The sequence below is a fragment of the Limanda limanda genome, chromosome 11 (assembly GCF_963576545.1).
Source record: "Limanda limanda chromosome 11, fLimLim1.1, whole genome shotgun sequence".
NCBI lineage: Eukaryota > Metazoa > Chordata > Actinopteri > Pleuronectiformes > Pleuronectidae > Limanda > Limanda limanda.
This window is the reverse complement of record NC_083646.1, coordinates 16,688,657-16,709,214: the sequence shown is the minus strand read 5'-3', so window position 1 is coordinate 16,709,214 and position 20,558 is coordinate 16,688,657. Positions and strand designations below refer to the sequence as shown.

The following is a 20,558-nucleotide window of genomic DNA, read 5'->3' as shown; positions in this document are numbered from 1 at the left end:
GCCGGGTGTCCTGTATCATAATGTGAAAAAGCAAATGGAAGAGGAACACTATAACTCACCATGAATCTGACCATTTCTTACAGGGCAGTCATTTGTGCATGCAATCGACTGCAGATGATTGACAGTAGTGTGGGTGGGGAGAAAATTGGAATATGGATGTGATGTCCTTGCAGAGTAGATACAAAACATTGTCTTATTGTCCATTGTAGAAAAACAGTAATAGAGTTACAGAGTAATATTGAAAAAGTGCATAGAGCATTATCAGGATAACATCTTCTCCGAAAGCTGACACTGCTATAGGGAGTGTAACATTCCCATTGGAGTTTCAGCTGTAGAGCAAGTACAAACCTGCGAGAGCTCAACACTTGATTTGTACTTGGTGTACATTTGGAACATCATAGGCTTTTTTGTTTTGTCTACATCCCTTTTTATTAAATATATTTATAAAACAAGAACTGAACAGCATGTTGGGTATGGAAACCAAATAGTTACATGATTAATATTGCTAAAGCGCTCGTTGTAACTGTAGATCTAAGTGTTTGTGTTTGTGTGTGTGTTATGAAAGTATGTGATCAGTATTCTTAAAAATATGACAAGTATCTTTTTTGCCACACAATGTAAATGCACTAGTGTAATTGTATTATATATTATGATAGGTATAATATATATGTGTTAATATGTTATGTTATGTAGCCCTCAACTGGTATTCCTCTGTTGGGCATTTAAACAGGGGGAAACCATTCAAAATAAAAAAGCACAGACAGAAACTGACTCAACTAATTGATAATTATCTATAATTTCAGTTAAGAATTTTTAAATAGATTAATTTACAAAAATAAGATGTTGCTTTTGTTTCTATATTGAGTTACTTTATAGTGATACTTTCTACTCTTAAAAATACTATGTTTTATTGTGAAAACAGACAGAGGGGAAGTTTACTTTCGTTGTGCAAACTGACGTCACGTGGAAGGAAGAGTTTGAATTCCCGATTTTAAATCCTGTAGCTTATTTCACTCTTAAATCTTGTAACGTGATTTTTAAGAAGGACACGGGCGTTGGCCTCAAAGGTTTGTGTTTGTGTTTGTTATTTCATGGACGTTTAGAATAAATTAATCATCAAGTTGTATCGTTACTGTTTGTGTTTAAACTGCAAATGATCCAACACCTAAACATGTCTGAGGAAACAGTCTCTGTCGATGTGATACTTGATCATTTAGAAGTGACCATGTGGTCGTCATGTAAGTGCAGCTATTAACATTCTCCTGCTTTGTGCTGACATGACAAGATTTCTCTCGATCATTTACACTCACTCACTGGTTTGTCTCAGTCCACAGATGACGATGACTCGGGAGGGGAACCAGTTCTTCCTCCACTTCCTCCTCTTCGTCGTGCTGTCCTCTCTGTGTGACTGTCACCCTCACTTTGCTCTGCACAACGCTTCAAGAGCTGCATCCAATCATACTGCAAGAAACGGTATAGAAGCTTCCCTAACATCAGCAGTTTAGATATTTCAAAAAAGCCTGTGCATGAAAATCATCAGAGTACACATCAGTTTGTAGTCAGTGTTTTCTGGAGCCCGACTGATGTTGATTTTTGTGCCCGATGCCAATATCAATATGAGGAAGTGAATCATTTTCAGGCTAGAGGAGAGAGAGAGAGAGAGAGACCAGGAACAGTTGTGTAACCATCATGTTTCAGCTCTGACAGACTAGTTGTTATATATAAACCTAAAGAAAGATATCATAATGTCTGTGAAAGGCTCATATCGTTGGATTATAGCGACTTATCAATAAATCGGTTGGGCTCTGGTGTTTTCTTTGAATGTTATAAATAAAAAGCAGTGGTACAGAAATCAAGTGGTTAAATAAAGATGCCAAACCACTGTCCTTTCATTTAAAGATTATGTTGATACTGGAAAATACAAATATATTCCTACCCCCAGCCTTTTATCACTGAATCATCCTGAATACGGTTCAAATTCTACCACCACTAATTCATACTGTACAAAGCTTCTTTTTCGGAGTTGGGGATGTGACCTGCCTTTCTCTGTGTGTGTTTCTGTGCAGCTTCACGTGTAGCAGCGGAGGTAGCAGGTTATGGTGATGTGGCAAAACAGATCATTGACCTGGCTGTGTACGGTGCTGCCCGGAACCGCTCTTACAGACGCCTGGCCGACTTCACTGACACTATAGGGAACCGTGTCAGCGGCTCACACAATCTAGAGATGGCTATCAAATACATGTACAATGCTATGACGCAGGACGGGTTGGACGTCCACCTGGGTGAGTGCGTGTGTAGTTTGCTCGTATTGAAGAATCTCCACACACTGGGACCTCGTTCGTCCTATGCTGAATGTAAGTGGTAAGTTTATTTTGTGTCCTCTGGTGTGGTTTCATCTCCAGAGCCTGTTAAAATCCCACACTGGGTGAGAGGGGAGGAGAGTGCAGAGATGACCTTGCCAAGGGCCAAGAGTCTGGCTATACTGGGCCTGGGCAGCAGTGTTGGGACACCACCTGAAGGTAAATCCCTGTATCCAATCATTTTAACCATCTGCCATCCACGCCCCTCTCACTCCTCTCCCCGGCCGGTCTCCCTGTTACCTCTGCAGGTATCGAGGCAGAGGTGTTAGTGGTTGAGTGTTTCGAGGAGTTGAAGCGTAGAGCCAGTGAGGCTGTCGGAAAGATCGTGGTCTTCAACCAGCCGTTCGTCAGCTATGGGGTGACGGTGGCGTACCGAGCTTTCGGTGCCTCGGAGGCAGCTAAAGTGGGAGCTGTGGCCTGTCTAATTCGATCGATCACCCCATTCTCTATTAACAGGTATCTACAGTGGTGGCAAATAACAAAGTGCATTAACTCAGTTTCCTTTTTATATGCATCTGTACCTTACTTTAGTACCACTAAATTTTCACAAACCATTGTGTTACATGTTCACTTAGTTTTTTATATTTTTAAAAGAAAACAATAATGAGAGGGGAATTGATCCACTGATCCAATCAAGGCATAAGGAAGTGATACACTTTGCACTTTAATGGGACTTAAGTACTTTGATTCATTGGTTAATGTAGTACTTTGCTTTTACTTGAGTACATGTTTGTCAATTATTTGTACTTAAGTAAAATGTGTGCTTACCATCCATCCATTCATCACTGCTTACTTAATTAATTTCCATTATTTCTGAAATTATGTAATTATAGCATATGATTCTAACTGTGATCTTTTAATTAATAGACATTGCTAGTTATATCACAGCGCAGCATATTTAACTCTTAGAAATATGGTGTATAGATATTTGGTTTATTAATCGGCAGTTTCTAGCTCCTCCTGCAGAGGCTCTGGGTTTGTTCTGAACCGTTCCTTGGCTGCATGTCTTCCCCTACTCTCTCTTCCCATGTCATGCTTTCTGTCCAAACAATAAAAATATCTGAATATCTTCACCAATGAAATTGGCCAACCAATGACAGGGCTGTCCTTCTGTCTATACAATAAAAAAAGCCCAGACTCTGGTCGTTTATCCCAAGCTTTTTTGGATCAAATACTGAGTGTTTAATCAACAGTAACATTTCACTCTTTGTCTTTCTCCTCTCTAGTCCTCACACCGGCTGGCAGGACTACCAGGATGGAGTGAAGCAAATCCCTGCAGCTTGTATCACTGTGGAAGATGCTGAGCTCATGTGGCGTTTCGCGCAGAGGGGGCAGAAGACCGTGGTCAGACTCAAGATGGGAGCCAAGACTCTGCCGGATGCCGACTCCTTCAATACTGTGGCTGAAATTAAAGGCTGGGAGCACCCTGAGCAGGTAGGACCCACTCCCACTCTCACAGTGTTTTAGTTTTGAGGTCAATCTGGTGGGTGGGTCTTCGAAGAAAATAACTACACTCCTGGAAGAAAGACTCGGATGGTTCTTGTTTCTCTTAGTTTTCTCTTCCTCTTTTCCTTAGTTTGGGTTAAAACGTCTTTTTGCTGAGTCCTGATCTTCCCACAGATATATAGTTTGCCCTTATTCTGCCTGTGGGTGTGTGTACGTGCTCTAAAGCTTGGCTCAGCTGGAAAAGGGAAGAAATGTAACTTTCAGTCAGTTAGTGCGTTTCTATGGAAACAACAGTGTATAAACATGTTTTGAAAAATAATCCAGGAATTAGAAGGTTTTTAAATACCCATAAAGTATCCCTGCATTAATGATTCCTTAAACTCTGACTGTATTCAATTATTTATATTATAAACCCGACATTACTGCTTTTTTCCTACATCACTGCATTTTTTTCCTTTTTCTGGCCAGTCTAAACAACTCAATGAAAATTATAGGCCTTCTGAAATTAACCCATCCTTTTATGGTATGAGCAGTGTCAGTTGTGAACACATGGTAATGTGAGCGAATTGAGTGAAGATGTGATGCTAACCCTTATTTTTTTTCTTGGGTAAAATATATTCCCTGTCTTTGTGTTTAAATTTCATCGTCAGGCTTTGTAAAATGGAACTAATCAGCCGTGTAAACTCATGAATTGGTGTGAATGGATGTAAACTCATGCAGGAGCAATGACCTGCAACCAGGACAAACTGAATCTGATTCTACCATGCACTGTGAAGAATGTGTGCTGCACCCTAGGCAGGTTGTTGGTTAGACAGACTGACTATGTCCAAAATAGCTATAGCGCTTTTTTCACTGGCAGACTTCTCAGTCCTAGAATTAAAAGGCAAATTATGCTCTAAATCAAAAGCTCATCACTGCATCACTGCTCAACATGTGCGACCCAGCTCGCAGCTCTGCAGTGAAGTGTCACACGCAGCTGCTTTGCCCATATCTGGATCCTGACTCATCTAGCAGGTACAACCTGATCAACAGACATGGCCCTGCTGCACAATGGTACACAGCGTTGTGAGAGTGACCCTGTGAAACCCTTTAATATTAGGAACACCGCTGGTTGTAGTCGTGGACCAGTCACAGCAAAAAAGCCAGAAATATGTATTGATAAATGTGTTTACAAATTAATTATTGATGGTAAGCACACGACAAACAGGAAAGCCTTGTTTGAAAAGAACTGGAAGTTGAAGTGTTTTAAATGTATTAATGTGTTGAAATTTGCTCTGTAAAACATAAACTGACTGACATTGTTATGTAGGACGTTTTAATCGTGTAACAGTATTGTTACGATTTACCTGTGCACAGAAGATGACCCTAGGCTTTCTTCTTTACATTTTGCAGATAAGTTTATTATATATTCCTTTAGTCAGAATTGTCTTTACAGTGATTAGTAAGGAGTGAATGGATGAGTTATTTCAGACACCTGCATAGACCATAATTGCACAGTAATGATTATTTCATATTTTAATGGTCAACAGAAAAGAGGAATTACAAAAATAACTTACAAATACAATATGAATCCATCAAATCTCAATTTAAACAGCTTTACTAATTTAACATTAAACACTGAACATATGCATCATTGAGAAATACACTCCTGATCAAAATTTTAAGACCAGTTAAAAAATTGCATGAATTTGCATTTTGCACTGTTGAATCTTAGGAAGGTTCTAAGTAGAGTTTCAAAATGCAAAAAGAAAAAATGGGAACAAAAGCCCAAAAGTTGTGAGCAGGCAATTTATTGAAAACAACAATTTAACTGAAGTAGGCTGTTCATCAGCTGATCAAAAGTTTAAGACCACAGCTCAAAAAAAAAAAAAAAAAAAACTCCTAAAACAGAAATTAAAGTGTCAAAAACTGACTCAGTAATGAGTAGTTCCACCATTATTGTTGATCACTTCAAAAATTCGTTTTGGCATGCTTGATGCAAGTGTTTCCAAAAGGCTAGTGCGAATGTTGCGCCAAGTGGTGAAGATGGCTTCACGAAGGGCATCCACTGTCTGGAACTGAAGTCCATTTTTGTAAACTTCCCTTGCCATCCATCCCCAAATGTTCTCAATTGGATTAAGATCAGGGGAACACGCAGGATGGTCCAAAAGAGTGATGTTATTCTCCTGGAAAAAAGTCTTGGTCAGACGGGCAATGTGAATTGGAGCGTTGTCCTGCTGAAAAACCCAGTCGTTACCACACAGACGAGGGCCCTCAGTCATGAGGGATGCCCACTGCAACATCTCCACATAGCCAGCTGCTGTTTGACGCCCCTGCACAACCTGGAGCTCCATTGTTCCATTGAAGGAAAAAGCACCCCAGATCATGATGGCGCCCCCTCCACTGTGCCGCGTAGAAAACATCTCAGGTGGCATCTCCTTGTCATGCCAGTAACGTTGGAAGCCATCAGGACCATCAAGGTTACATTTTTTCTCGTCAGAGAATAAAACTTTCTTCCACCTTTGAATGTCCCATGTTTGGTGCTCCCTTGCAAAGTCTAAACGGGCAATTTTGTGGCGTTGAAGGAGACGTGGCCTTTGAAGACGTTTCTTGTTTTTGAAGCCCTTCCTTCGCAGATGCCGTCTGATGGTTATTGGGCTGCAGTCAACACCAGTAATGGCCTTACTTTGGGACGAGGATCGTCCCGTGTCTTGACGGACAGCCATTCGGATCCTCCGGCTCAGCGCCGGTGAGATTTTTTTGGGTCTACCACTTGATTTTTTTGTTCCATAACCCTGAGGATCTTTTAAGAAATGCAAAATGACTGTCTTACTGCGTCCAACCTCAGCAGCGATGGCACGTTGTGAGAGGCCTTGTTTATGCAGTTCAACAATCCTACCACGTTCAAAGACAATGAGCTTTTTTGCCTTTGCCATCAAGAGATCTTCACAGTGTGATTACTTGACAGGAAATGACATGGAATCCAAATTTTTGCACAGATTTTGGCTTTTAAAGGCTGTGGTCTTAAACTTTTGATCAGCTGATGAACAGCCTATTTGAGTTAAATTGTTGTTTTCAATAAATTGCCTGCTCACAACTTTTGGTCTCTTGTTCCCTTTTCTTCTTTTTGCATTTTGAAGCTCTACTTAGAACCTTCCTAAGATCCAAAAGTGCAAAATGCAAATTCATGCAATTTTTTAACTGGTCTTAAGATTTTGATCAGGAGCGTACATCAATGTATTCATAAAATAAATAATTAAATTGGAAAATAAGTGAAGATACAGGTTATACAGAGAATTGAATAATCACATTCACATATACTAAATTAAGAATACAGATTTTAATCAGGCTTTTAAAAGGACAACTTGTTAACATTTGCATTTAATTTCCCTGCTGCTCTTCTTCTTCCTGTTCCATGACACATTGGAAGCTGAAAACAAGTTATAACAATGCAAATTAGTTCAGGGATGTTTCTGGCTCTCTGATAGCCAGGGTGTGAGGCTGGTGCAGCTCTCTTACCAGTTAAAGAGCTTGTTAAAGATGGGGTTACGCCAGAGGGACTAGAGGAGCAGATTCAATTTGGCTTCCTAAGAAGAAAGTTGTCCAGAGCTTCCATGTTGCCGCCTCAAAGTTGTCATGTCTGTCTGAATTAAAGTGGAAGAGAAGCAGGATTTGCATTCAATCATTCTCAGGGACGGCCCCATTAGTCTGTGGGGAACAGAACTGCAGCACAATGGAGGAGACGATTCTGGTTTGACTGGTTAAACAAACCGAAAAAACATTTTCAATTTCTATGCATCACTTTCAAGTTTCCAATGTGCGAATTCTGTTGTATACTGTATACGAGCACTTCATTAGGAACACCGTGCTAATACTGATGCTCCATGGCAGCCTAAAAATACTACTTTATTCTTGAAGATTTGTGACTTTTTTATAGTAATACTGCCACTTAATTATCCTAATATGACAACTTTATTCTTGATTTGAATTTTTTTCCATTAAGTGGCCCTAATACTGGGACAGAGACTGGACGCCATGTGATACCTGGCAGGATAGGTTGTGTTGGCAGATGAAGGTAGATGGTGTTTGCTCTGGGACCTTTTCCGGGAATGTGACTGCATGAACTGTATGTGTGTAATCCAGCCTGTAAATATTAGGCCTGTTGATCCAACAATTGCAAAACTTCAAAAGTCCAAGATGTCCAAACACAAGATTTCTCCCTTTGATCGCCAACAGAGAGCACAGACAGGGTCTGCTTGGTGTTACAGTAATAACAGTATGTCCGATTTTTTTACAGAGCTCAGTTTATGTAATCTATGTGAACGTCTTTATAATGTGCGGCCTCCATCTGTGAAAGAAGATATAACTGAAAAAACAGACTTGGATTAGAGGAGCGTCACTGATGTCAGTTGTTACTATTTGCATCTGGGCACGAAAGCTTGGTCCCTTATTATAGAAATGGGAAATGAAACACATGGTGTGGTTGTCATAATTTCTGGCTCAGCTACTTATTCCCCAGCTGGCAGTAGCTGTAAATGTGGTCGCTGTGTGTGTTTGCATGTGTGTGTGTGTACATGTTCACTTGAAGAATGGTGAGTCATTTCCATAGCTTCTTCGGACTTGTCAGAGTCGTCTGAGAATGATAAGTTGCTGGGATTCTTTCCGCTCACTCAGCTTCTACGTTTTCTATCTGACTCTTCAGATCTAAAATGTTCTGATGTGTGGGCTGTCTGTGCATGATCGTGTCAAGTCTGACTCACCGGATGTAGACTGTGGCTATAAGCCTGTATGGCCGTGCCTTCCTCTTCTGCTATCTGTCCGTTCCTGTAAATCCCCTTCACCAGGGGAGGCAACAAGATCAATCAACACAATGAAAATGGCGAGTTCTGATATTTAATCAGAAATAAAACTAAATATATTAATACGTTTTAATATTCACCATAAATCATTTTGTTCCTGATTGTGACGAAAACTGACGATAAATGTAAACAAATCTGTATTTGTTGGAAATAGTGATTTTGGTTATCCCCATCTAAACTGCACTGAACCACGACTAAGACGTGTTTTGGGTACTTTGTTAGTAGTATTACTTTGTTTGTACTTCAACGAATTATATTGTAATCGTGCCTTTTCATAATAACGTCACCATGACATAATTTGTACTATATGATGATGAATGATTGGTTAAGAGAGGCAACGTTTATTAATATAAACTCAATATGAGCAGAAGGACTTTTCTTTTCCTATAAAAAAAGGAAACCGTGTCTGCCGGTTGCGTAATTTATTGCAAGATTAGTATGATTACTAGCAAATTCCAAACTCAATGACTACACTGTAGAGAACAATGATGCATGCCCTAGCCTCTGACTAATCGTTGATGGAAAACGCTCATGTTGGATTAAGAGGAAGGTCTGGTATTACAAAACAAATCGGTTGATTCAAGGACACAGAAGCATGCGTGTGTCAGTCTTAAATGCTTAAGAAAATCTTGTTTTGCCAGCAGTGTGTGACCTGAGCATTACACAAATATCAAGAGAGCCGAGCTACTCTCGTGGCACTTTCAGGTCTAAGCAGAAAACATGTTTCGGACAGTTCTCTATTATGAAACATAGACCTGCAGGCCTTATGTGTATCGGGGGAAAGGCTTTCTTTTGAATGGAAAGGGTCACAGTCCAGACAGAGGACGGAGGTCAGAAAATGCTCTGTAACCTGAAACATCAGGTCAGGATCCCCCCACTGACGGGATTCTCATCCTTAAAATTCCTGGAATTGGGGATTTACTCCGAACTGTGTTGTTTTGTCTTTGCTTCCTGTGTTTATGAGTCTGTCTGTTCTTGCTGAAACCCCAAAAACATATTTTTATCATCAGAACTGAATTATATTTCAAGTGTGTGTGTGTTTGTTAGAATAAAATGCAGACAGGATATGGGTCACACAGCGTTATCTCTTCCTGTTCTCTCCGACTTGTCTGAGTTAGACTAGACAAAATGGCAAATTGCCAGAGTTCACACCTGTAAAAAGTGTCCCACTGCTCTCTCTCAAATGATCACCTCTTTGTTTACATGTCTTGTATTTGTTCAATGTGCCAGGTTGTTTTACTGAGCGGTCACTTGGACAGTTGGGACGTGGGCCAGGGTGCTATGGATGACGGAGGTGGAGCCATGATTTCCTGGGAGGCCTTGTCACTCATCAAGGACTTAGGTGATGTACAGTAGAGACAGACACTGTAGAGTCAAAGCAAATACAGTATATCGACAGCAACAAAATTTCACCAGCTTTCAAATAATCACAGTCACATAACTGATTTGACTTTATTATGCCTCCACGACAGCGAAGGCCAGAATGTCCCACTCTTGTGAACATGATATCTCGAGAACACCTTCAGGGAATTTCTTCAAATTGCTAAAAATGCTCATGCTGACTGACAGATGAACTGATATGAATTTGGTTGTCAAAGGTAAAGTTCCCCGTGTCCTTACAAAACACATTATTGGTCTTGTAAACACGATATCTCAGAAATGTCTTGAGAGAATCCTTTCAAATTCCACAAAAATGCTGAATTGGATTCATGGATTAACTGATTAGACTTGTGTGGTTGACGGTCAAAGGTCAAAACTCACAAAACAGGGTTTTAGTCTCTTGAACATGAAAGTCAAGTCGGTCTTTAGGGAATTTCTTCAGACTAGACCAGTTGTCACTTTGACTCAAAGCTCAACAGATTAGATTTTAGGAGTCAAAGGTCAGGGTGACCTCATAGGAGTCTGTAAAGAAATATATGTAGATTGAAACTACACTAATTCGCCGAGGCATACAACTGCAGGGGAGTGATATTATCTATTCTGTAACCTTTTATGTCCCACTAAGATCAATGGTTTTCTTTATAAGCAAATGATTTGGCCAAAAAATGACAACCCCCTCGGATAGTAGAACATTATATATATATAAGCAAAACATAATAAAATACAGTAAAAAATACATGAACAGGGGACAAAGAATTGTGAAAACCATGAGGTGCAGAGTATTCAGGTCTAAAGTTAGGAACAAAACAACAAAAAACTCCTCAGACTGTGAACTGTGATTTCCTCCAACTGGTGGATTTCCTCCAACTGTAGAGGAACAATAACAACACAGAGACTTAGGAAACAGACTCTGATATATGGTTGCAGTATTCTGAACGGGACAAGAACATGAAGTCCATTGAGGAAAAGTTTTATATAGAGGATTACAGTTATATCCCCTTGTCTGAATATATTTGGTACATCGCTGTGTGTTCATTTGTCTCTTCCTCTGTGTCTAGGTCTGCGTCCGAGGAGAACTCTGCGAACGGTGCTGTGGACGGGTGAAGAGCAGGGAGGAGTTGGAGCTCGGCAGTACTTTGATCTACACAAGGTTCTGTCTACCTCTACTGTCTATTAAAACAATTGTGGTTCTTGCTTGGAAGAAATAATAATGGTCGCACCACCTTGTGAAAGTCAAGACTGCAGCCGTGTAGGAGTAAGCTACTTCCAGTGAACTGCAGAGGTCTTGGCCAGCTACCAGGTTTTCCCATGTGCAAAGGATCTAAATAGCAGTCTACAATCTAACAGTTTCCTTCTTCTGAGATTTGGTTTCCTAACAGGCCTTCGCACTCTGCACAACAGAGATTTACTGCATTTTTTCCTACCATTTTCACTAATGTACCGTAATTCCCCAGTGGCCTGTTTTTAAATTTTTTTTATGTATGATTAGAATTTGATTAACCTCATTCAGGTAATACAGCTGTATGAGCAACGCCTGGAGGTTGGTTAAGTGCCTTTGTTTGAAAGCAGTTAAGTTCATAATATTCAACTTTACCTCCCAAGACCTCATAAAAACACGATCCAGCTGTTTTCTTTTTCGATTTTCTGACGTCCGTATTTCATTTCCTTTATTCAAACACACCTGAGGCTGATGTTTTTTGTGTGTCCATGAACTTTTCTCACTTCTTCTGCCTGCTCACTCTCCACTTCCTCTTCCCGTCCAGGTCAACCTGTCCAACTTTGACCTCGTCATGGAGTCCGACTTGGGGACATTCACACCGCTGGCTCTGCAGTTTACTGGGAGTGACGCAGCACGAAAGGTGAAAACAAGAACACTGTCGCACAATTATTAGTCGTCATACAGATAGTTGTAAATCGTATTTCTAATTGTCTTGGTTCCATTTGTACGCGACGTGACATCATGACACCATCTGATCAGGAATTGTTTATTGATCTATTTAAGCCTTAGGTCTAAGTACAACACTATTTTCAGACTTCTTTATGATGTAACTTATACTTACTTAAATTTTTTCTGATCATTATGTGTATTTTGGACCTGTTGTTGACCTTGACCCATCAGCTCCATACAGACATAAAACACGCACTGACTATGCTGGTGTTCAGGGGAATCATCTAAAAGTATGTTTGAAAAGCTAAGAGACGTTTTTGCTGCATCTTCATCAACAGGTGATGGAAGAAGTGGTCAAACTGTTGGCTCCCATTAATACGACCAAACTGGAGACAGGCGGAGAAGGGACAGACATTTCCCCATGGATAGAGGCTGGAGTACCAGGTCAGTTCATTCGGTCTGTCTGACACTATCAGCACATACCAGAGAAATAGGAAAATATATCTGGAATTTATCAGATCCCTTTTCTTTGGAAAGTGCTGCATGTACAGTTCCACATCCTCATAGGTGAACCATAAACTCACTATACTGTGATACAGTAAAGGGAAGTTGTGGCCGATTTTCTCTTTAAGTGACATCTCTTTATCTGAATTGAAGGTACAAATAGGATTGGAAGTCAAACGTCAAAGCCTGATTGCACTCTTTATGTTACCAAGTGTAGTATCACTTCACATAAAATCTAAACCAGAGTATTTCAAAATGGCTTTGCATTTGTTACTTTAAAAGGGCAAAGAAAGTCTTTCTGTATATTGCTGGTTGGATGCTTCAACCCTTAAAACACAAATCTAACAGAGATTATAGAGCTTTATAGAGGCTAATGACACTTTACTCCTCCAGCTTTCATACAGAGCCAAACCATCGCCAACCGCTTTTTAAAACACAGATCCACTGCATCTTGTTTAAAATCTTAGATAAGCACAAAGGGCAAGATACTACAAGATGCTATAGTCATATGGTTACATGTTGATATTGTTTTGCACACATGAAATGCAGATAGTGGAAAGAGATTGATCCCCCAAAAATATTATAAATACTGAGTGTCTGTGTCGTTGTGGCTTTGGTAGAATCTTAGTGGTTCAGACTTCCTTTCCGCCTCTGTCTAGTTTCTGTAGAAGTGAAATTACATTTAACTCCGATATACAGTGCTGATCAACATTTAAAAGGGGAACTGAAAGCAAGACAAAAACATATTTGTGAAACATTTCAGGTCACAGCCTGGAAACAAATGTTCCTATAAACCTTTGACAGGGAGACATATGTTGTGCTGTGTGGAGACTGAGGTGGTCTTCCACTATCTAACGTTTGAGAATTCTAGTGGAGCTGCTGCAAGTTTGGTGCCTTGATCAAAAGCATTTGATAAGTGGTACATTCTGGAGCAGATTGTCTGTTTCCATTACTCACAGTTGTCTTCTTCCATGGCACTGTTCAGAGCATAATATCATTTTAAGCATTACTAATCCATCCATTCAGTGTTCTCTATCTAAACGTGTCAGTCACTAACTCATCAACATAAGATTTCCAAGAAAAAGGCAGTTTAACCCTCAAAACAGTGACAGGTCACATTGAACCTGAAACTGTCTTGTTAAGGGCCTTCCTCTCGGTCTGCACAGCGGAGGCCAGGCGTCTTTACTAGTGTCTGTTGCTGAATCAGGTGAACATGGCCTAATGATTATTTTTCAAATATACATAATTAAAAAGAGTTCGAATTTTTTATATTGTGTTTGTATGTTTATACATATTTTCTATGTTGTAGTACTACAGCGCATTTCAACAAACATTGAATAACATCACTTTTTAAGATCCAGATAATGTAAATGTCTACCAAGAATTATATTGTGTACCTCTTCCCTGCATACTATGCATTTACCTGATTTATTGAACTTGATATGTTCTGGTTTCAAACTGATTTTTCATCTATAGATTTTAGAAGCACCATCAACCCCCTCAATCGCTGGCAGTGAATCCTGCAGAGGTTCTCCTCCTGCGTTCTCACATCGGCTCCTCCAGAGTTTCTGCGGACTTTACACTGTAGAAAAAAGTCAGCAGAAACTCTGGAGGCCGTCCCTAAGGCATTTGCGTACATCCTCAGGAGTTCAGTGCATCCCTGAAAGCAGCTTTACAGATTATAAAACAGTTTTAATGGTCAACAGTTTTTTTGTGTGCATATTTTCAGGAATACAGGAATATTAAGACAGTTCCTGTTACGATCGAAATCACATTACAACTAAAAACATTTTGGTGTGCAGGCACCTTGTAAGTGCACCAGTCACTTGTTATACAAATTGTTCAAAGTGGGAGTGTTGCACCTTTATTATAGGGTGGGATGTCTGTATAATAGTGTTGTACACCATAATTCCTTTGTGTGTCTTCTTAATTGTTCCATTCACCAACTCTCCTCCATGGAGAGATTTATTGAAAGGTTGAAAAACACACAACTGCTAGTCCATGACATCGGCAGAGTCCTCAGAGTCATGTTGAATCCTTTGGTTCATGAACCACCATGGATCAGCTGCATGCGGAGGGGCCTTCGTCTTCATCATTAAGGAGGAGTCGAGGTCTCTTTGGCTGTTTCCTTACTTTTGTTGGTTGAAGGAACAATATGGGACTGTCCATGGGAAATGTGATGGTGCAAACACCACAGTCTTTGCTGGGCACTTTTGTCTGGGTACCTTCAGACAAAGAAATCAGACGGTCAGTTCAATCGACATTGAAAAATGAATGAGCCAACGTTATGTTTATTTTTAGTGAAAGTAAAAAATACTACATTCCGTTCATATATGCAGTTTGATAACTTGAAGGACAACAAACCTGTACTTCGGAAGCGCTTTTGTGCATTGGTTAAGAGATGTATCTCTGGTCTTCTCGCCATGGGATCAGTCTGCGATGCTGCGTGTCTCACAGTTTGTGTACCAGTGACCTTAACACAACAACACAAGGAAGAGCAAGACTTCATCAAAACCAGTACTTAAAAAATATTTTATTAAAAAAATAATAATATTTAACTGTATTTATTTACAATTTTAACATCTACCCACAGGGATGATAAATAAGAACATATACAAAAATAAATGCTCTTTTTCTCTCATGTCAAGTAAAATCACACAAGAGAAAGTGTCTTTAAAATTGCATCTCCTTTAGAAACTATTGCTCTGGTTAAAATACAGAAAGACTTTTAAAGACTCTTTAAACAGTTTTCAATAATTAATTGTTTATAGGTCCAGATATGATACTGTCTGGGTCCAGATCTGATCTGCAAACCCCGTTAGTGACCTGATACAGTATATTTTTACGGGTTAGATGGGTCGTTCCATGTGATATCATCACACATTTGGGCCGCTCTGTCACATGGCTTAGACTTTTCATGCTGATTCGATCACATGAGAAATGTATAGAACAGAGATTTCACGCATCTTAGATCCTCATTAAAAGGAGACACGGCTAACAAAGGTTGACATTTTTGGGAGCGAGTGTGACTGATCATATCTCCCTTAAGATATGTCACCTTTTAATTAAGTGATCTAACCAATATGTTATCTCTAATTTAAATTATAACAGAATTTTATATGAAGATGTTCATGTGAAATATCACTCACAGGCCATGTAGCCTTATTATCATCATCACTTTACCACCCTTTTGACGCATGAAGCTACTCAACGGACGACGCGTATGGATCTAGACTCCGCAGCAACACTGTTCAGTTGTGGACACACATTGAGAAGTAGTGTTGAAACGATTAGTCATTAGCAAGACTGTACAAAGCGACCGTCCCTCGGCCAATCAGGAGTATGCATGTAAGGCGGTCAGTAAGCTTGCTGCTGGTTGGTGGAGTTCGGAGAGCTGTGGCGGAAGTTTGGGATTTTCCCAGGTTGCGTGAAGGTAGCGCATCGGTGGAGACTCCGACAGCTAAAACCATATTTCCCATGATTATGTTCTACACAACTATAAACAACCCCGCACACAGGCAGTGAAAGCTTCACAACTCATTCGGTCTGAATTCAACCCGCTCAGCTCGACTTTCAAGCCGTTCACTCCAACTTCAGTGAGAAACTTGGCTACACACTGAATTCCATACTGACCACGTTAGCTGCGATGCTAACGCCAGGCTAACCAGCACAACACACACTAACACAACCCCAACGTGGCAACAAACTCCCAGTTCTACCTCTGTGTCCCGCACCGTGGGCACGGATCCGGTTCTCAGCTTCAGTTTAGAAGCAAAGCCTTTGTTGTACTGGCCCTCGTTGAGGAAGCAGTCTGAAGTGAAGTGGTTCGCACACACGTACAGCACTTTGACTGTGGCCATGGGCACATCGCCATCGAAAATAAAGTGAATCCACTGGGTCTTTAACTCCTCAGACGTGGGGAGAAGATGGAGACTTCTGTGTTCCTCTGCGCAGCCCACCACGGAGCAGCAGGCGTGCTTTCCTCGTACCTTCGACATCTGTGTTTACAGGAGCAGGCTTCAGTGAGGACATTAAAGATGGCCGCCGTGAGGTCGATTCACTGGGACTCATTGGGCGGAACAAACCACTAGAGGGAGTGCCACACAACCTGGAGCCCCTTAGGATGTCAAATGGGGAAAGACCCATATACAGTCTATGGGAAAGACATGCGACTGGATCGATTGATCAAACCTTTCCTGAAAGATGGATGGGATTTGGTCATTTTTTTGGGGGGTCTGCAGACACGTTGAGGACAGATGCATGTGTTAAAGAACTATGAGAAAGTTTATTCTGCATAATACGAGACTACGGCTGGGATAGTTTAAGGAAAGCCTTTTATAAAGCTGTGCGCTTTCAGCTGCCACTCTGGCTCCAGCAATGTGTCCCAGCAGTACAATACCAAAACTAACAAGCCCTATTGAACTTACAGTTCACAATATCATCATCAGAGATAAATAAAAATACAAATGTCATTTCAGTGACTGTGGAATGCAGAAAATAAATGTTCCTTTTAAAAGGCAACCCTACCTTTAAGTTACTAAGTTGTTTCTGAAACATTTCTTTTTGTTGAAATCCTTTTCACTTCTCAATAACCATCAATGAAAAAAAAGAGATGGCAGTTGGAAGAGAGACAATACGCTAGCTAGCTGTGGCTTTTACCTGCCACTGCAAAGACCAGCTACATTGTTGCCAACCTGCCAATGCAGATGAGACTGTTTGTGGCAGCTGTCTCTGCCCAGTCACAGCAGCCACTGAATCAAACACTGTTCCCGTACATCTGGACAATATGTACCATTAAGTGTTTCAAACATTGATAAATTCAGCAGCTGCCAATGCACCTGCCACACCCACACAGTGAACTTACCACTTCACCTACAAGCCCGCTCCTACCCGCTCTGTCCCCAGGATACAATGTTGGAACAGCATTTGCTTTCAGTAGGAGTTTTTTGGCAAAGCCCATATTCATTTGCGTCAAATTTTCAAAGCAGTTGTCTGAAAAATGAAGACTGCACACGCGCGTTTTCTCCGATATTTTGGCGGGGAGGTCACTATGTCTCCAAATGAACTGGATCCACTTTTCCCGTAATTCTGGCTGTTTCGGTAAAAAATGAAGACTCACAGAGTCCGACTTTGTGCTGTTGCACCGGAAAACAAAACATGAGTCAGTCATTGTTTCCGGATACGGAGCAAAAAACAACAACAACAACACAGAGGCCAGGTAGTGATCTCCTCCTTTTAGCTTCTAGCTTCTAGCTTAGCTGAACCAGCGTTTCCTCCCCTCTGACTCACTGAGCCACACCCCTACTTTCGAATGACTGGTTCCTCGGGTTGGTGACGAAACAAACCCTGGATCCCACAGAGTGGCATTTGTTTACCGCAGCGCTCAGGAGGAGATACTGCATGTTATGTTATGCTACACGCTTTAAAACGTGATATTCACCTGCGGGATCTTTACACCCCCCTCGTATGGAGCTTTGCCGCGGACAGTCGGCACCGCTCCCTCCTGGAGGAACAGCTTCCCGGCCAGTCCCGCGTTGTACTGTCCCAGGTTGGAGAAGCTGTCTGCCGCAAAGTGGTTGGAACACACCAGCAGATTCTTGGAGGGGTGGATCCGCGGCGCGTAGCCTCGATAGATGAACCGTATCCACTCGGCTCTTGTTTCCTCCGAGGCCGGGGGTCGGTGTAAAGACGAGTGCTCCTCTGAGCAGTCTATAACCGAGCATTTGGCGTGTTTGGCTCGCTTCGGCATGGCCCAGGAGATCGCTGTAAATCTGTGGGTGTGGAGTCTGAGAGGTGGATACTTGAATTGTACGGTCACATAAGCATTTGTAATAAATCCCCACTGGAGCCGTACAAAGCATAGAGATAGCCTGCAGTTTTAATTTTCCCATAGAAACAGGTTTCCCCCCGAGCCTATTTTGCCGGAGAACCAGGACTGCATCCGGTTTCGCCTCGCTTTAGCCCTGCCCAAAACGATTGTGATTGGTGAAGAAAGACAAAAAGCCTAAAATCACCAGATAACTTCTTACAGGAATATAATTTGTATATAATTTAGTAGCAGGGCTCAGATGGTATTATACTCATTCGATTACTTAGGTTTGACAGCAGACTAACATTCAAATTCATATTCAACATTTGTTAAAAACAATAAAAAGTCAAATTCAGATTCCTGAGTAGAATTAAGGATGTTTGTCTTCTGCTGAACATAAAACATTTAGACCTTGTGGAAGGAACAATATGGGACTGTCCATGGGAATGTGATGGTGCAAACACCAAAGGCTTTGCTGGGCACTTTTGTCTGGGTACCTTCACAGACAAATAAATCAGAGATTCTGTCAGTTATAGCGACTGTATTGAAATTAATGAGAAAATTTGATGTTAAACCAAGTGAAATCAACCTGTAGGGGAACACACCTGAACTCTGGAAGCTATTTTGTTGGGTTTTGATGGACAGCTGTGTGCTGACTGTTCTTCTCTTTGGTCGTCAGTCTGGGTTGCGGTGTGACTTACAAATAAAGTGCCTGACCAGTTTGTCACTGAAGCACATTGAACCCTGGGATGGGAAGGAGCCACCTGCTGTAGGGTTTGTTTATCTGGGATAGAAGGACACATTTGTTGCTGGCAGTTGATGGCTCTTACAAATGTGACGTTGAGTGTAAAAATGTTTTATTTCATCCATCTCTCCATCTCTCCTGCAGGTGCTAGCCTCCATGTGGAGGACAGCCGGTACTTCTGGTTCCACCACAGCGAGGGGGATACCATGACCGTCCAGGACCCTAAAGACATGAGCCTCTGCTCTGCATTGTGGGCCACTGTTGCCTTTGTAGTGGCAGACCTGCAGGATATGCTGCAGAAGTAGCCAGTTAGCACAAAGGGCTCGAAGCCTGCAGTGGACAGGCTGATCACTCTGATGGCAAACCACATTGAGAGTGAAGCTGCTGGGGTGTTGTGAATGTGACACAGCTGATCCACTTTGAAGTGCAGGCATATTTTACTACAAAATGAAAATTCATACATTCGAAATGACCCCCCAAAAAAATGTAATGTGTTTTTGCAGCTCAGCGGGGGAATCATGGATCTGAGTTGAAAACAAGATACAAGAAAGAGCATCGGGAAGTTTTAATTATTAAAGAAAAATGAAGAATATCAATTAGATCATGCTAATAAATAATTTTAGTGATTCTCTGCAAAACATGTGGTGAGAATAAGTGGAAATAAAGTAAATCTGCGTTTTTAAAGTTTAGAAATCAGAACTGTGAAACTTTATCCTTAGAAAATGGGTAAGGTAAATGCTGACGTCTTACACTTCCTGCGTCTGTCGGGCTTAATTGAGTCTTGGCACATTTTATTTTCACCTCATGTCAATTTTTACGTCATATTCTGTGAAATCTTATACCAATAAATCATTGCAGTCTTTGGGTATCGTGAATAAAGTGTTAATCATTGTGTGACGCAGTTTCATGCGTCTGCTCTTATCCTGTCATGCTTTGAGTTTAGCTGATCCTGTGGTTTCTGTGAGTGAAGAAAGAGGAAGATGAGGATAAAGGAGAAGGGCACAAAGTGGTAGTTGTTTTCATGACGAGGAGGAGGAGGTGGAAAGGGGAAGGAAGAGGCAATAGTCATGATGGGTGAGGTAATGATTAGTTAAAGAAAAAAGGAAGGGATCCTCCAGAGGTGGAGAGAAAGAAAAGGGAATTCATCATTTTTAAGGCGCCTCGTAGACCAACGAAAAAGATATAACACACAGAGCTGGGATTGATTTCCCCCCTGAGCTGATAAGGCTGTCCTCCCTTTGGGTGATGTCAGGGTTAGTCAGACAGCCTGTGCAGATAAAACACAGATGCATGTATGTGTGTGTGTCTGTGTTGAAACCAAGCTGTGTTGCTTTTAGTGTCTGCTCAGCTGTTTTTCCTGCTACTAACACACATTCACACATAGACAGTTATTTTAGTGACAAAACATGAGTCACACACACTTCAGTGTCACCTATAGAAAACTAAATACACACAGTACCATCACAGAGACAGTGTCTGACAGATAGGACTGTTTGAAATTACACTTGAAATTAGGGCTGGATAATATGACCAAAAATCATATCGAGATAGAAATGTTCATATCAGTTGTAATCGAAAATCATTTTAC

General features: G+C 41.0%; 1 protein-coding gene across 1 annotated transcript; it reads left to right on the top strand.

Annotated features, from left to right (window-relative positions):
- Nucleotides 1-944: 944 nt before the first annotated feature.
- Nucleotides 945-19,836, top strand: LOC133013611 (carboxypeptidase Q-like). The gene is made up of 11 exons (XM_061080601.1): nucleotides 945-1,067; nucleotides 1,328-1,473; nucleotides 2,067-2,282; nucleotides 2,403-2,519; nucleotides 2,609-2,816; nucleotides 3,587-3,794; nucleotides 9,875-9,986; nucleotides 11,083-11,174; nucleotides 11,788-11,883; nucleotides 12,251-12,356; nucleotides 19,115-19,836. Exons 2-11 carry the CDS (start codon nucleotides 1,335-1,337, stop codon nucleotides 19,273-19,275), a joined length of 1,455 nt encoding a protein of 484 aa, XP_060936584.1. The 5' UTR covers nucleotides 945-1,067; nucleotides 1,328-1,334; the 3' UTR covers nucleotides 19,276-19,836.
- Nucleotides 19,837-20,558: the final 722 nt, after the last annotated feature.

Coding starts and splice junctions, on each gene's coding strand:
- LOC133013611 (XM_061080601.1), top strand. CDS start 1,335: ATGACGATGACTCGGGAGGGGAACCAGTTCTTCCTCCACTTCCTCCTC. Junction 2,520..2,608: donor TGTTGGGACACCACCTGAAG/GTAAATCCCTGT, acceptor TTACCTCTGCAG/GTATCGAGGCAGAGGTGTTA. Junction 3,795..9,874: donor GCTGGGAGCACCCTGAGCAG/GTAGGACCCACT, acceptor TCAATGTGCCAG/GTTGTTTTACTGAGCGGTCA.